The sequence below is a fragment of the Tachysurus vachellii genome, chromosome 15 (genome assembly GCF_030014155.1).
Source record: "Tachysurus vachellii isolate PV-2020 chromosome 15, HZAU_Pvac_v1, whole genome shotgun sequence".
Taxonomy (NCBI): Eukaryota; Metazoa; Chordata; class Actinopteri; order Siluriformes; family Bagridae; genus Tachysurus; species Tachysurus vachellii.
Genome location: NC_083474.1, coordinates 13280999 through 13299451, shown reverse-complemented (window position 1 = coordinate 13299451; position 18453 = coordinate 13280999). Strand labels below are relative to the sequence as shown.

At 39.8% G+C, this 18453-nt stretch overlaps 1 protein-coding gene across 1 annotated transcript in view; it reads left to right on the top strand.

The window, feature by feature from the left end:
- tenm4 (teneurin transmembrane protein 4) overlaps positions 1 to 18453 on the top strand; it is a 188289-nt gene that overhangs the window by 77639 nt on the left and 92197 nt on the right. Inside the window, exons 4-7 of the mRNA XM_060888390.1 lie at positions 2822 to 3049; positions 14154 to 14400; positions 17602 to 17676; positions 17917 to 18015. Coding sequence (XP_060744373.1) covers positions 2822 to 3049; positions 14154 to 14400; positions 17602 to 17676; positions 17917 to 18015 — 649 coding nt within the window. The remainder of the gene's footprint in view (positions 1 to 2821; positions 3050 to 14153; positions 14401 to 17601; positions 17677 to 17916; positions 18016 to 18453) is intronic.

Genomic DNA, 18453 nt, shown 5'->3' with positions numbered 1-18453 from the left:
TTCATCCAGTTTTTCTTTACTTGCCAGTGAGAAAGGTGTCTGTCGTACAGAGAACGTGAATGAGCAGGTCCACTCCTGCTGTTTGTTACCAATCGCCCTGGCATTTGACTCCCCCTGGAGAAAAGGCAGGTTACAGAGAGGTTGCCATGGTGAATGCAGCACCTCAACCTACTTGAAAATTAGTGACTTCTGTTTCTTCACCTTCCTGCATAATGAGGCGATTTCTTGAGCAGAAACCGCTTCTTTGCTAACGTGGGTGGCCTGCTGAGTTCAGGATGTGTAGAGCATCGCTGTCGCAACCAGGCTGAAAGGCCACGTCCCAGGAGAGAGGGAGACCGTCTGGAGTCTGGAGAGGATGCAAGAGCATACACTCTGTGTGTGTGTGTATGTGTGTGTGTGCTGATGCTGCGGTCTGAACCAATCCAGCTTTGACTCCAAACAACAAGTAAAGGGCAAAACAGTCAACTTCAATCAAACAAAAAGAAGTTTTTTTTGCTCAGATTTTTTTTCAAGCTGTGAGTTTTTTGTTTACTGAGCCCACTCTGCTCAGTGCCTGTGTAAGTGCAACGGATGAGAATGAATTACGGTAGCCCGGCTTAATTAAGCACAGTCAGCCACAGGCCGACCTTTCCCTGTAAGACAAACAGCTCTCTTTGCATAGCTGTGCATAGGTATGGAAATGTAGAACCTTCTCGGCTACGTATGACTTTCAGTACTTTTTCAGAGGACGTCGATTTGCAGGTTGGAGCCGAGAAACAATGTGACAATTACTTAAAGCAGTTAAAGAGTTTTGCCCAGTTGAGCACAAGGTGAAACATAATTAATGAATGATGAATTTAATTTTGAGGAAAAAGGTTGGTTTACTTGCCTGGTTTAATTATGACAGGATTTTTGGCATAAATTTGTGAACGTCTAATTTTTGATTTGTTCACTACACATGATTATGACCCATAAGACCGTGATATATGAGATGAAATAGAATAGATCGAGAATATTAATCATGCCATGATCGGAGGCTTGTATATGTATTCATCATGGACATCCTCATCCAGCTGCCGGTGAGGTAGGTGTGTGTGTAAAGGTCCACATACATGGATTTTGTAATGTAAGCACATACAGAGAAAGAGAAAGAGCAGGTCAGCTCCTGCTGATGTACCAATTGGCTTGGCATTTGACTCCACGTGTTTTGCCCAGCCTTGTGGGGAAATAGCAGGTTACAGTGATGTTGCCATGGCGAGTGCAGCACCTCAACTTACTTGAAAATGAGTGGCTCCTGTTTCTTGACTCTCTCGCATAAACAGGTGTTTGTAAACGGTTTATTTCTTCTTTTATCGTACAGGATTATGACCCATAAGACCGTGCACAATCTGTGATGACAGGAAGCGCTATAGAGAGATGTTGTTGTCTTAATTATCAGTGTTCTGCCTATCCACACACGATTTTTAAGTACATTTCCCTTTGTAGCTCTATTGTAACGCGGCTAGGCGAGGCATGGCTGATGAGACTAGACTGATAGGCAGAGCTCATCGCAGTAATGTTACTTAAGTGCTCATTTTTTCAGCATGTGGGAGAACAACATCGGATGTTAATCACACTTTATTGGGGCCACCACCGGGATTCAACTCCCCCTGCGAAAAAAAGCGAAAAGACAATGAGCCTTAAATGTGGAAATTCAAAGCCCATGTAAACAGCCAAGCACCGGTGTTCTGTTCAAGCACAAGCAGCAGGCGCTTGTAAAGTAGACCACATCAGGTGTCTCCCTCTGTTTAAAGGATTTCAGCAGTGTGCTGGTTGTGCTCTTATTCTAGGATTCATTATAATGCAAATGACATTTTATTTTGGTCTTTGTGCTGTGTTGCATGCGAGCATGGTGGTAGTGCTGCTGGTGCTGCTGGTGTTAGTGTAATCATGTGCATGTAAACAGTAAACAAGCAGACTAATGAGCTAAACTTCTTCTTACTCAATGTTTGAGCTTGGATGAACTTTACATACCGTATTGGATTTAAAAAGTAAAAGCTGATTTAGAACTGAATTAGTGAAATGAGACAATGCAACACTGATTGTCTTGATAAGATAAATACAACTAAAGCAGCTGTAATAAATGAAGTCTGGAAGCGTTCGATGTAGCTCCTTAGAATGGTTTATTTAAGAAAAGTCTCAATTCCTAAGTATATTTAATAGTAATATAGTGTAAAAAAAGAAAGAAAGAAAGAAAGAAAGAAAGAAAGAAAGAAAGAAAGAAAGAAAGAAAGAATGTAAGTTTAATGCTTTAATGCTACTTTAATGTTTTTAACGGTTTTTCTGAACCCATGACATCTTAGAAAAGCAGAATGTGACATAATTAATCTAAATAACTGCTAATAAATGGGTGTTGTAGCTCAGCCCTGCTCCTCATCTTGTGTTTTTCTTGTGTAATAAAAGTACACTGTGTTTTTCTTGTGTAATAAAAGTACACTGTGTTTTTCTACGACATTCCTGTCCACTAGTCATATTCGCTACTCATTTCTAAATGTTTCCTCATAAAGTTTGCATCACCAGAGTCTCTCTGTCTTGCAAAGTGATTAAAAAGGAAACACCCCTCCCTGATTGCTGTTTCTTTTCAAAACCACTGGATTTGTTTCCAGCTGTGAGCCGCAGCACTAGTTTAAATCCTGTCTTTCGGATGACGGCTTCAGGGACGTGCAAGACAGACAGATTTATTCATCAGAGCATGTGCATGCGTTTTTGTGATGTAATGTGTTACAGTACATACATTTTTTGTTTTAAGTTCTCTCTTGTGTGTGCGTGTGTGTTTGTGTGTGTTTGTGTGTGTCATTCTCAGGTCCACCTCTTCATTGCTCCTCTGGTTCCTCCTCCCCTGTCGCCTCCCTCTACCCGCCCCCTGCCCACGCAGCCTGTGAGAGCCAGGGAAGGTTGCTAGGTAACAGTGGGCCTCGGGCCGACCCCGACTCTGAGTCGGAGGATGAGTTTGGCCCCGCTTCTTCGTTCTTAGTTAAGACCGGCTCAGAGAACGTGAGCGTGTGTGCCCCTGGCTCTGCGGCCGCCGACGGTGAGTGCTTCACACACAGGCTCTGGCTGTACCTGCGGCTTTTTGTTCTTTTTTTTAAGTACATTTGCATCCTAGTTTTGTGCATTGCTTTTATCTACACTTGTTGTATTGTGCTGTTTGCTAGACTATGGTCCTAGGGGCCTGTGTACATGTATTTGGATAGGATGACAATAGACTTTGAGTCAACTTGGCACTTTGTAGCTCAAGATGCTCACCTCAGGCAAGTTTTAAGCTGTAGTTTAAGATGAGTCAAGTGGCAAAGGAAGAATTTTTTATTTTTTATTTTTGCCTGGGGTTTTTGCTAATGCCCACAGGGGAGTGTAGTCCATATTTTAAGAGCCTATACACCTTCAGAGGTGGGTGTTCACCACAAAGACATGCCAAACACTTTCAAGTAAGAGACAGAAGTACCTGAGACTCATGGGCTCTTTGAATACAGCTAAACATCTGAAAATATTGTTTGGCTCCTTGAATTTCTTGAGTTCCTCGTTTTCGTCCTCAATCCTAGGCATTTAATTTCACCAATTGAACCTTCCCTTACACTGGACACCCGTTTTTATTATAACATGTTAAAGCTGCAGAGAAGGTAACACTCTTATAGTCACACCAATTACTGAAAAATTACTCAAAAAATCCTTGTACTTCCACATCCCTGTGGATACTAGTGCTTTATTTTTTTCACAGCAGCATATTAAATCTCATTTTGAGAACTTGATTAACTTGAAATGTCTCGCACACTTCTTTTTTCAACAAACGGCTTATTCCTCCAATTGTTCCCGACAAGCCAAAATGCATGACTCCTATTGTTGGATCTCTCCTGTTTAGCGCAGACCTCAGCAAGTCTTGCTCCATTGCCCTTGTCATGGTAGATTTCGTCCTGTGTCGTGAGTGCTGGCGTGGTCCACAACAGCTTCACGCTTGAAAGGTCTAGCAATTTGCAAGGGTCTTAAAGTTCAGATATCTTTAGTAATGGTTTCTAAAGGTTTTGTTTTTTTATACCTAGTAAATAATTAAGAGATGTAAAAAAGAACAAGGAATAATTAATTGATAACATGACTAATGTAAGTGGTGGACTGTAACTTTGTAAAACGGTAAAACGAACACGAAGGAAGGAGGGAACATGACCGACACGTTATAGCCTTACGGCGAATGTCTGCTTCTTTGAGACGTGATGTCATGCTAATTTTAAATGACAGCTTTCTTTCATTGCCTCATTAGTGATAAGTATTTGCACTACCCTTTCAAGACTTGTGAAATTCCTTCTTGGCTCCTTATCTCCTAAATTATGACTAAATTATATTAAGCATCATCAATAATAAAAAAAAAAAAACGGTTTCACAGCTAGAAGTCGGGTCTCAACTGTTTTGAAAGTTAAATAGTGAAAATGAGTAGGAGAGTAAAAAAAAAAAATAGATAGAAATTCATTCAGGCTAAATCAAGAAATCAGTAGCTGCTACACTGGCACACACCCCCCATCGCTTGTTCTTGCATTTTATTCAGTATGAAATCCTTTTTTGGTGATATTTGGTCATATTTTGGATTCAAGCAACTGATGCATATTTACGCAAGGCATAGTTTTGCACACTGATTGCTCTAATGATCATTTCGGCTTGTGACTCTACACTAATGAGCTGCTAATCAGAAGCAAGGTCCTGGATGGTAAATCAGCTGTAGGTTGATATTATGGTTGTACTTGTTTATTTATGAAGTCTTTTAAAGTCTTAAAAAATATGCAATTTCACTAAAAGCAGAAATTTTACAAATAAAACATGAACTTTTCAAGACTGTTCATGAATAAATCCTGATTATTTAAAGTTTGATGTTTTTCTAAAACCTGTGTTTTTCGCTGATGAGCTTGTACTGTAGATCATTAAGACAAGTGCAGCCAGCATTTGTAGAACTTTTGCTAGCTTTAGTAATGGCTTTTGAAGAGGACTGTACACCACAAAATATAAAAGTGCATCACAAGTCAGTTTCAGTGCAAAATCTCTTTCTTCACAAAGCCTTTTGCTTTGCCAGCATCATGCGAAATAATCTCCAGTATTTTTGTGCCAGTCCTCCTCTCACTATGTCTTGCAGTCATTCCTGAATACTTTTCCAAAATACAATATGTCTAAAAGCTAGCTCAAAGCAAGAGTCACAGATGTATTGGCTGGACTTGGTCTAATGATGTAGAGCCATATCGATAACAAACACAGAACAACACATCCTTTTTTCTGCATGAGTTCATTTACAGTTTCAATTTGGATTTTAAAAGAAACAAAAGAAACACAATTTGTGTTCAAATCGTGTTAAAATCCGCTTTTCTGTTTTTTTTTTTTAATATCTATTTATTTAATTTTTTTCCTGTTATTAACAAAAAACAGATTGGTCAAAAGCTACAGCTACTCTTCTCTTCACTTTCTTTTTTTCTCCTTATCAACGTGATTTTCAATTTTGGATATAATGCTGGATAGATTGCATACATCTAGCTAACACACAGTAACTGATACTCATGTGACACTGACCTCACCTGAGTGATATTTTGTAAGTTTCTGTTACCAAGTACAATGAAACACAAAAGATGCTGTGATGGTGGATTAAACACCAGTTAGCTGATACGCAACATCATCAGAAATCAGAAAATAAGTCAAATATGATCCAGAGATTTTTAAACAGTTGCTGCTATTGGACTTCACAGTTCAGTCCTAATGTGAACACCACTCTGTATGTATATGTATAGAGTTAGAACAGTGGCTTTTTTATTATTTTTTATTTATTAGACCAACACTGAGAGCGTGCAGAGTCAGAAGAGGACACGAGAGGCTGAATGACTGTAAGACTGTAAGCACTTGCTCTTTCCCAAAGGTCCTTTGATGCAGCATAACAAAAAATGCTCTAAATAATTGATCAACTTTACCAGTTAACTACCCAAAGGCTTGCACTTGCATCACGCTCTGGAGGATTCCAGCCATCTGTCAGCACATTAGATGCCTATGTGTGGATTCTGCTTTCTTCACAAACAACCTCTGGTCATCTAGCAAACAACTGTGATGAAGTGACTCGCCAGTTTTAAAGTTGGGATCCATCTCTTTTTGACACGTGGCTGTGATTTGCATCAGTTGTATAGGTTACCCTGAGGCTGACGGTGAGGGGTAGCACAAACACCAAGGAAGCAGCCTCTTTTGCCTGCGAGCTATGTGAAGCACCATGCTGCTCTGTTTGACTGAAACAAAAGAGCATGCAATAGCAGCTTTGGCATGCTGAACGTAAGTGTAACATAATGGAAGACTTTTTGTCAAGGATCAATTGTAGGACAATGCACTGTTGCGGATATAGTAGCAAAGCCTACAGCTGCTCTCTTGAGATTTCCCTTGACAGTTCATCAAGTCATCAGCAGTCTCACCTCCTTCTTATTACCAGCAAATAAATGACACGTGATAAATGAGATATCAGCTTCAGAGAGGTCATTTTTCATCGCTCTGCTGCTATTATTGGCAAATCTGTGCCAGGAAAAGAAGCCAATTGCATTATGAAAGGTACGCCACTGTTTATTCACTTACACCACCTAATGAGCCGCTAAAGCCAAATTCACTCTTTCTACCTGCTTACAGTGTGGCATTAAAATATCACACATGGCTATATTTTTTTTTGTTCTCATACCTCAGACCTGCCATATCCCCTTTAAATGAATTCACCTTATTTTAATGAACAGGTGTCATCACATTCATTTTGAAGTGCCATTATGAGCATTAATCATAGCTCGAGATAGCACGCTGAGTTAATTAGCACAGTTAATCTAGAAACTCTGGCCATATGTTTGAACCCGTTCTGGTGCACCATCCCTCTTTCTCTCACATTGTCACCATGTCAGGAAATAAAACAAGAACATTAGAGTGCATGAGTACAGTTCACTGTTTTGACTGGACCTCTTATGTAGGTTAAAAAAAGCACTATGATGAAAAAATGAGAGAAAGAGAGAAAGAACCAGTACGACGGGAACAGCATACATGTGACGTGCAAGTCCACACTTTCACGTCTCATGTAAAACGATAAGAGAGCATTGTACAGGAACTGAGTTGCTCGGCGCTGATATGAATTCGTGTCCATCTTTTGAAATCAGCCCTATTATGTAGTTACAGAAACGTGATCTTGTGCTGAGAGGTGGGCTACAGGGTTTCTCAGGGTTTCAGAGCTTGAGGTATTTGTTAGTCATCTCAGGCAGATGAGAGAGAATTATACACAAGATAATCTTGGTATCTGGGTAAAAAGGAGTAAAACATCAAGTCTAACTGATGTAAAAAAAAAAAAAAAAAACAAGGCATCAAATAATTCCGCCTCAGACATAACCGAAACAGAACAAGCAGCTCAGTTTAAAAACTGAGAAATTAAAACATATTGCCACAGGGGCTGGCGTACATGTCTGATTCACTGGTATTCTAACATCCATCACACTGACTGCGCTCTTCTAACTTTCTGAGTGTAATAAGCCATGATACATGAAATAAAAGTACTGGGTGTACTTTATGGGTACACTACTGCTTCATTTTCTTTATCTAATCTACATTAACTCTCAGAGATATCCCGTGCACAGAAACAGAAGAAAAAAAAAATAAAGAAAAAAAAGAAAGAATGAAAAATAATCCCCTTCTGAATGCTTTCTGCCCCGCTTTAAGGCCAATGAGGTGAGCTCACTGAAGCTTGGGCTTCTTTATTGAGCATGCGTTGCACCGTGGCCCCTGGGTTTGTGTCTGGGCCTGGATCCTGGAGAGGGTTTTAAAGCAGGGTGTGAGCTCCCTGCTGGGCTGCTGTTCTCCAGATTTAGGGCTCTGCTTTCAACCCCACCATACTGTTGTTTGCATCTTTTCGTTTGAGGCAGCATGGGGTTTGGCCACAGTGGGCTGCTAATTGAGAATGGATCTCCTCTGTAAAGACTGATTCAACATGCCTTTGCAGCTGACTGGCCAGGAATGAGCGGCAGGGTACGAAGCCGCCGGGTCGTCCTTCATACCTGCATTTAGATGAGCCGAGCTCGGTTTGGAACTCACTTTATCACATGCCTCCTTCCTATCGCCTGCACAAGGGGAGCAAATGGGGTTTAAAGAGGTCACAGTGGAACGAGTTTTCCGCAGGAGATACTTTGATATTAAAATAAAGATGAAGAAGTGGTGAGTTAATGAGCAGCACATGGCATAGGAGGAATCTGTGTGAATTCAGAAAAGACTTTTTTCTAGTTGGTATTCCATTGATGGTGGCCTTTTCCTGAGACTTCAGTCTCTTCGAAGATTTATGGCTATAGAGAAGTGCAGAGCGGTCAGCCAGCAGGACTGTAACATCAGACCCTGCATCTGATAGCATTTCAGCAGCTGCTGGCCGAAACTAGGTTTTTAATGTAGTCAGGCTTTTTTGAAGTTACCATGGAGATAACAAAAGAGGCAATCAATGCCATCTGTGCATTTCACCATCAAATCCATCTTCAGGACCTTTACGGATTCATAAGCTATGTCATGCATGTTAATCAAAGATTTTCAGCAGCGTCGTTGTGAACGCTTTTGGTAATTATCACAATACAAAATAAGAACAAATACCTTTGTCGCAATTCATTTAGGAATTTTTGTTTTGTACAATATAAATACAGACACCTGTCTCACTATTCCTCCAGATATGACAGCTTTGATTTGCTGGTATCAAATTTGGAGCGGTATAGATCCTGTGCTCTGTTCCCAAGCATGCTCGCCTTCAGACACAGCCCTGTGAAGACAGCTTCTTTTCCCCTGTGTCCTTCCTTCTCTGTCTTCTCTAATGGTGAAAAACAGTAGTTTGACTGGTGAGCAGAACTGAGAACAGTAGTGATGAAACCAGAATTCCCCAGGCTTTGAATTAAGCTCTGGGGAGACGTTTCTGCTTCTTCGCTTCTCTGTATCTAACATCTGGTAGCCGGAAAAAAAAAACACGCGGATAGAAGAGCCACCTCTATCGATGCTGTATTTGAGTAGACAAAGACTATTACGTTGGGGTTTGATGCTCCTGTGCTTAGCTGTAGGGGCTGCAGCAGTGGATTGCTTTTAATGATCTGTCTGGCTGTTGACTGTCTTTTGATTAATTCTGAATCAAATCTCTCACAACTCCAGCAGTTTGAGCGGGTGTTCAGGGCATGTCGTGCCTTGTCAGGTGTAACCATCGTTGGTGTGGGTTGTTATTTTTGAGCTTTGGGTCGATACACACTGCTCGTGGAGGGTTGTTTGTCTTTATTTCTGCCTCAATATTAACAGGAAAGTTGCCATGTACGGATATGACACTGAAAATTGCTGTCAAACTTTTAGAAATTGAAGTATGAGCTTAGATATACGCAGAAGTTATATCTGAATGCCTGACCTCACTGCTTATCAATTATTTAGATCCACAAATCAATTCTGCACAAGCTTTGATGGTTTTGTATCAGCCATCGGTTAACTAACGCCGCAGACTGAAGCAACCTGATTTTCCATAGAGATTGATTTCAGAATTACTTAATGGGTCTTTGTCGCCTGCACATATTGAACACGGAATAGGAGTCTCCTATTTTTTTATTTTTATTTTTTTATTTATTTGCCCCATGCAGACAATTTGAGGCAGTTTAAAGGAAATTCTAAATCACTTTCCATTCATTTAAGAACATTATCCTGACTTGGTAAATTCAAGTTTTTAATAATAATATAATAAAAGTTTTTTAGTTAGTTTATTTTAATTATTGAATGTAAACTTTACCCTCTGAATTAGCTAAATTATGCTAAAAATCCTAAACTGTTGCAAAACATATATTTCCTGGGAAATTGCTTAGCAACTGTAAATATTTTATTAGATCTTTATTTATTAGATCTTTGTCTTTATTTCTTTGTTTTAAGTGAATTTATTATTTAAAAAATTTACATTAACATTAAATATTATTTAATGCAATAAACAATAATAATAAACTGAATGAATTTCAAATTTATTGGAGAAAAAAGGCATAAAGAACCATACAAAAAAGGCTGAGTGAATATGAAGGAAGGAAGGAAGGAAGGAAGGAAGGAAGGACAGAAGGAAGTTTGACCAAAGTTCTGCCTAGAATGTACTTGTGTGATTATAAATTATTATGGGAATGAGAGTGTGATTATAAATTGTTATAAACACCAGAGAGTGTTATTATGAACAATGTATTTTCTAGTCATATACAGTCTGATAACTCTGTATTGATAAGAGGGGTTTTTGTTCTCAAAGGCCACATGGAGTTGGTAACTTCACACCATCGAAATTAAAAATAAAAAATTATTTTTGACATAGAAAACGACATAGTAATGGTTTCCTTTGCTCACTAAACTTGCCACGTAGAAACACTTTACTGTTATTGTTACTGTGCTTTCCTCACACAGTGCATGTTGTGCCATAGTGACATGGATATGATCACTGATGCATTTGATCACTCATGTCAAAGGCACTTTGTAAACGGTATAAAATACCAGAAGTCAAGCTATTCACAACCCACGTATGCGCTGTATGTATGTACTGCCGCTTATTCTGTACGCATGGCAAAGGACAAATGCTTCAATTCCAGTCTAAATAAATGGAATTTATATGACATTGGAAATTATGTCAACAGAACAAACCTCAAAGTTATTATTTCCACAGTGATGTAAGAACAAACAGTAATCATTTGAGTCAAGAGAGATTGGACTGTTCTGATATTTACCTCAGGAGAAGAGACTAGAGACACTGATGTAGATAACCACTAGTGTACTATTACTTTTGCTTGAGATACATACTCAAGAGAATTGGATTGCAGACATATTTCAGCATATGTCACCTTGTAGAGGGTTTTTTCCACTCTGCTACACAGACACTTCTCTTGGTAGCCTCTCATTAACATGGTGTCCATTTTTAACTATTTTTAACTAGTTATGAAACTTTGATGTGCCATTTTTCTCAGCGCTGCTTCTCTCCCTCCATAACAGCTGCATGACACATTTGTTGTTTCGTAATTATGAAACACTTTGATATCCTACAAACTGTCAGCTTGGATAATTAGGTGGAAATTGCATTACATCTCCAGAGATTTTTTTCTCCACTCTATTCCTCTAGGCAAAGAGGTTTTTAGCAAACGAGAAGGACTGGAGCTTTTTTCTGGGATGGGGGCTATTTTGAAGTTTGAAGCTCAGGATCTTATTTTGGTCTTCTCCTGCTTCTTTTGCCTGGTTTGTCTAAATATTGATCAGCCCTTCCACACAGGTTTAAGCGATTTTAAACTGCGACTGATTTATTTGCTGTGTTGTGATTTTTATTGTCTCAAGGACTCGAATGTGCCTCAGCATTTGTGCTTTTCAATGAAAATAAAGCTCTTACTCATGAACGCTGCATCAGCTGTTCTCATTTGCCATCTGCTATTTTAGGGGACCCAAAGGCCATCTCAAGAGCACACACATTGTGAAATCCTGACCAATGTTTCATGGTGGAAAAGGTTCACTCATAATTTAATCATTTGGAATCACTGATACAAAACCTCATTGAGGAAAGATTTACAATGTATGGCCTTAAGTTTTAATATTCACTGCCTTTTTTTTTTTTACTAATTAAAACTAGACTGGTTCCATTATTGGCAATGTTCAACAGATTTGTAAGAGTTTACGCTAAATATTTTCTCTTTACTTCTAAACATACGCTGCAGAATTTTTAAGAGAAAAGCATAGCGTCACTCACACATATGTGTTTTCTGGCAGATATAATCACAGACTTAATAATATCTGAATTACTAGTGAGGATCTCGATGTATTCGACATTCATACCTTAAATGCAAGTGAAAACAGCTAGCCTTCTGGTGCTGAAGGAAATAACAGCCACTTTCCTTCATCGCTTTCATTCTGTTTTGGTGGCGGTTTCATCAGGGTCATCGTCAGCTTGGCTCGGAGAAGCATCAGGCTCTCTGTAATCGGGAGCGTGGGATTGTGCGAACGTGAGTCTTTATGGATCCATCTGTCACTGCTCTCTGACAAACGATCCAGGGCTGCGCCTGAAATGAAGGGGAATAAAAAAGAAACTGGGTATCTGTCGGTGACATATCCCATAATGATTCTGGACAAAAAACCTGCTCACCACATGCCATAAAGCGTACATGTCCTCATTTCAGCAAGGTGATTTATCATAACGTTAATTAATTAAAGCTGGGCTCATGTTTTTGTAATGTCCGATATTCTCTTCACAAACAGGCAGCTTCTGTAAAATATCTGCTCATAGGGAAAAGTCCAGAAGCTTCCAGAAGTCTGTAAATGAAATAAAAAACACAGATGTGGACCACTGATGTCCATTTACTCAGCACCAATAAAATCAAGTCAAATCAGCAATGTTTTGAGGGTTTGTATTAATATCGGAAATTCAATTAACTTCAGCCAAATTGTCTCTGTCTCTCGCTTTCTCTCTCTTTCTTTCTCTCTCTTTCTTTCTCTCTCTTTCTTTCTCTCTCTTTCTCTCTCTCAAAAAATATTATATTTGGAGGTTTTGCCAATGGCAGTACTCTTTGCCTGAATGCTTAGGGATTTAACACTTTGAAGAAACTTTAACAGTTTTCTGATGCACCGTTTAGTGGAACAGTGAGCTACAAAATCAATCAGATGAACTTCCTGTGGGTCTACACAATACATCAGCCTCCCTTTGGCAACTTTTTAGTCGGTTTAGACTTTCTGGCTGTAGACGGTATCCATGCTAATAGCTGTGCTTCGTCTCTGTTAGATGGTTCAAAATATAAAACACATGGATTCTTTTTTTAGCAGGTTTTGCAACTATTAAATCTTAGACAGTTTCATAGGTGTGAAATTAACCGACATTTATTTTTATTACACTTAAGCTTCTCAGTGGTGTGCTATAGACACATGGGTAAAAGGTCACGATGACTAACAGGATAGCACATACAAAAATGGTTGTAAACATTAGATGCAAATTTTACTACACTATCCAATGTCTGTTAGTTCCCCAAGTCCCCTGACATGCAGTGACAGCAGGATACAAAACAAAAGTTGCAACTCTGACAAGCCTCCTGATGGCAGACTCTGACCTGTTGGACAGCACATCATAATGGAAGCACAGCGGCTGACTCTGGTAATTCAGCATACTTGATAATGACAGCTTGTCAGCAGTGCATGTAGCTAATGCTGAATGGGAGGTTCCAGCTGCCAGCTGAGACGTGATGGTGAATGTCAACTAGGCATAATTCTGCTCACATAGTCTTAGTGCTAGTGCATGTAACCCTAGCTGTAAATTTCATGCTGTGCCGTAACATGCCTCAGATTTTTCTCGAATATTATGTTTAGCAAATCCCATTATATGGACCAGATCATTTTATGTTTTCTTAGCAACAACCTGAGTCAGCATAGGATACTCTAGGAGATCAGAATAAACTATTCTCAACCTCAGATACTCCTACCATGGAACATTAGCTTTTGTATAGTTTTCTGGCTCCAGGCTTCAGGATACTGGGGTTAGAATCTAAATCTCCACATTTCTGTGTATACTGTGACACAATCAATTTCTTTTTAATTTGAAGCCATTATCAGTGAGTAAACAGGATAATCTTGAATGTTTGATGATGGACTGCAGGCTAATGTTGCTCATTGTCTGTCAGATTGCCTCCTTCTCCCAAAAAAGGTAGTTTCTGGCCACTGACAAGACAACAGACAGTCATCAGCATAACATTTGCAAAAATAATTCTGTCTACAGTCAGTAAATGGATAAATATTCAGAATTAAGTCAAATAAATAAGAATAGTAAGAAATGCACTGCTATTAAAAACTGGAAAAGTCAGTTGTACACGTTGCTTCAACATTGTGTACACCTACACCTACACACTTTACCAACTAGCACCCTAAAATGTTTCCTGTTCTCTGTTTTTGTCTCTGGTATAACCTATAAATACTGTACAACAGAGAGTTTCCCTGTCAGAGAAATGGTCCAAAATCCTGGTGGATGCCAGAGCCCATGAGAATAATGTTTTTACTAAGAGTGTACAGATTTTCATGCAATGCTTGCAGGTTATAATGCATTAATTTAACCTTGCTCCTCCTCTCATTCCCTTTTCTCTTCATCTCTGCTTTCCTCCTCTTCCTCCTCCTCCTTTCCTCAGAGGGTTCTTACCAGAATCATTCACGCCTGAGGACACCTCCACTCCCCCTCTCCCACTCGCACTCTCCCAGTCAGCACCATGGCACGTCTGTGGGCTCGCTGAGCCGGAGTAACTACACACCACGCAGTAACGTCAGTCCAGCACCCACCGACAGCACCGCGGCACCCGAGGGACCCTCTAGCGCACCAGACTCTGGAAGTGCACAGGACAACTGGCTCCTCAACAGCAACATCCCCCTGGAGACCAGGTAGGACAGAGGACATAGTGCTTGAATAGAATAATAGAACGAATAATTCAACAAATGCATGCGATGAACTTTAGCCTGGGATCTACAGTAAAATCTTTACATTTTAATGAGCACAGGTATATTGATGGAAGTACGAGAGATAGCATTTTCTGTAATCAGAATTAGAAGTTAACTACAGTCTAATTATAGTTTGTGTACTTTTAAAGAAAGTTGTTCATGTGTTGTAAAGCCTATAAGTAGCAGTACAGGTTCGACAGTGAGGCATTGCACCGTGTCAATCACACTAAAGGTTGTTTGGTGCACTTTTCCCTAATGAGCTCCAGGTGGAACAGTGTCTCATCAGGTCACCTATAAAATGGTCTGAACTCAAAATGTAGGTCAGCGCTGCGAAAGGCCACAATTAATCTGTACATTCCACAATACCTTGAATGTCATGAGGAAGGCAAGGGACAGGACCACTGGCCTACCGCAGGCTCGTCTGTAGTGAGCCAGACGTGCGAGATTACACCACAGAGACGCTGCTGGCTGCGCATGCCAGAGGTCTTGCATGGAGGTTAGGACAACAGGCAGATGTTGATTAGGTCACAGATGTTATCATAGACTTTGTTTTAGCAGTCTTTGTGTGAGTCTTGCAGTCAGTTTGTATGGGACTGAGGATATGAGTCCTAGATAAACACAAGCTACCTCTGCTTTTAGAGCCAAGGGGTCATTTTCATAGATGAGTAATGTTTATGCTTATACATAATAATGTATAATGTTTTCTTGGTACAATGTCCAGGCCTGGCAGAGTGCTGCGTAGGTGTTTAGCACTGTGTAAGCGTATGGGTCAAAAATTACAAGAAAAATAAAAACAAAAACAAGCAAAAAAAAAAAACAAAAAACAAAATAATTGTTTAAAACATTCTGTAATGTGCATGATTATATAGGAAATGACAGTTTTGCATTTTTTGTGCATCATTATACTTAATGACTTGGTTCTTTGCATATGCACAAGCTATATCTGATGTACGTTGGCGTACAGCTCTAGCGCAACTGCACTGTTTACTGCTCCAGCAGAGCGACCTTCAGTAAACTCCTGCTCAAATGGCTGTCATCGCCAGGGCACTGAGCCACCATGCATCCAAACCATGCCACAAAAGAAAAGCACTGTTTTCCCCTCTGCTTGAAATGTACAAAGCTTGTTGCTCTTAAGCATAATATATAGTGGATAATGGATAAATAATTGCACTTTGAAGGCACCTGTAGAGCAGCTCTCACTCTAGAGCCCCGGGTCCTTGTTTATCTCCGATCAGTCTTTGCTCCTGCTGCTTTAGGAGGGTCTTATATGAAGCCGATCAGTCAAGTGCATTGAATGCTGTTGACTGTCTACATCATTCTGGCTGCTCCTAATGCATGGCAAATATCAGAGCTGTCAGGTTAGGACTGAAGAGAGCTGGTGTTCAAATTACCTTCTACTACAGAGCCCATTGCTTTCAGAAGGCAGCTTTGATCCATTTTAATGTTACACTGATATTTACATGGGGAAAGTAAAATAATAAAATGTAAAAAAAAAAATAATAATAATAACGACAGTGTATATTTGTTAATTTACTGTGTGAATGAGTGATGAGCTGACCAAGCATTCATCTACTACACTTATTTCCTACATTAAGTTTTAAGATCACATTAAGCTCACATTTTTTCTCTGCTTTATTCATAACAAATCAGTCTCCCAGATTAGCAAAGTCTCCTGTGAAGATGGTGTCACGTCACATGCACACAGTGCAAGAAATCCCAAACCCCAAGGAATATAATAATTAAGTCAATTTAAATAATGAATAGTGTCACAATATGGCAATGAATTTAATATTGGACTTAATATCACACAAGAAAAATGTGCCTAAGTTCAGATTTGTGTATAACCCAAAATAAGTTTGATGTGGTTTTGATGCTGATGTGTGCAATTTTAGTATTAATACAACTCTGAATCTGGCCCAATATTAATAGTCCTCTGAGAATTTCTTCAGAGAATATACCACAAGTTTAAGCAATTTAAGTAGTGTGTTAAATTATCACACCGCAAGTTCTGTCGTGTGTTATTCCTTACCCGTGGCCTAACTGGCTTCTAATATGTACGTCTTTCACATTTAGCATTTTAGCATCTGTACAATATTTCCCTTAATATTTTATTCTTATTATTGTATTATTATACAATCCAATCTATTTTGACAAGCACATATGCTATGGATCTGTTTGCCTGGAAATTAGGCAAAACAGATCCACACTATTTTCACTCTTCTCCATCTCTACACGATTTCTGCAGTGGCGGTCCACTAAACAGGAAAATGAGTGTTAATTTCAGTTTGCGGAGGGACACTTAACGACATAATGACTGATTAGGCGCTACGGATTTTCCCAAAGTTTAATCTGTAGCAGGTATTCCCAGACGAGAACGGAACAGATGGTCATGCCAGCCAGCATGCGGAAGAAAAGGCGGTGTTGAAATAGTGAATAAATCAGCATTATCAACCACTCCCTCATCCAGACCGTTACTCGTATAAAGTCTTATGACAAACAATAGATCTATTAGGAAAAGTTCACAGGGGCTGGAAACATGGGGCTTTAGGTATTGAGCTGAAAATGGTTCCTTTTCTTAGATGCAATGGATGAACAGAGACAGAGACTCCCACGACGCTGTGCCTTAATGTGGTCTTCCTTCGCGCTTTTTTTTTTTTTCTTCCTGTCCACCTACTCTCCATTTGCAGAATCCCTTTCTAACTTACCTCATTTTCATTAAAAGTTTAAATGCTTCTCTCGCTGCCAGAACAAATAAACAGTAAACAATGAGAATAGCACGAAGCAGCCTGTAACAGGAAGTGAACAGGAGGGAAACAAGTCTTTTCTCTTGTTGAACTGAAGGTGTGGAGTCTGTGCTCTGCATGCCTGATGGTTCATTCTTCCATTGCATTACCTCAGCATTCCCTTATGGAACAGCCTTCTGTTGAGGATACAATCCGCTGTTGTTCAGACAAGAGAACACTATTTTCTACCGACTGCTAACATCCGTGTTCTTCTTGAAAGTATTTACCGCTTCAGAATATAATGTAGAACTGCCTATAAAGGATAATGTGTGATTGATTGACTTTTAATTTGACTTTTCAACGCTATAAAATGTATAACAGTCATATAACCCCTTGTTCTTTTTTAACCCCAACCGCAAAGGAACCAGAATACTCTAATGTTTATCAGAGAGGAGCAGGACTCTTGCAGAGAAGGGCAAGGGTCATACAATACAAGGTACATGTGTGGCCTGTGTGGGGAAAACACTGTTTAGCACTAGAAACGGGGAGACTTTACACCAACCAACAAACTCCTAGTTTAGTTCCATAAGGGCTTTAAGTTTTGATTTCTCCGTTTGTCTCTGTCACGTTTTCCACCTGTACTTCCGAAGTCACAGGATGATCACATCTGTGTTTCCTTTTTGCATGCATGTCCCTCACACTCACTCCATCTATCCATCTCTCTGCCTGTGTGTAGAAACATAGCAAAGCAGACAATCCTAGAGAGTTTACAGGACAACCTTATAGAGATGGACATACTGGCTACGGCTCGCCGCGACAATGCTTACAGTGACGGGTATGTTGCATGCTCCGACCGCGGCCGCCGTAACTAGTAGGATCTGCTTTGCCATGCTTCCTAGCGGTACACGTGTGCATCGATCTTGTCTTTCCAATCTATCCTTTTGTTTTAATGGGCAATGGCACCTTCCAGCAATAAACATTTTTTTGCATGCACAGAACTAACTGTGATCAATGATAGCAAGTAAAATTGTAATTGAATTTCTAGCACATTAGGCTGGTCAAGGTTGCATATGATTCATATGTAATTCATCTCTGAGTATCTCTTACTCGGTCAGTAAAGCAGTCTCACTTGTCTCAAAAATCTCTTTAAAAGCAAACGAGAAACCACAGCACTCGCTCGGACCTGAGCATCTTTGTGTCGTGATCTTCAAGGCAAGACCATATGTGCCTGATATCCAGCAGCCTCTTGGCACTCCAGAGACACACCCTCTGG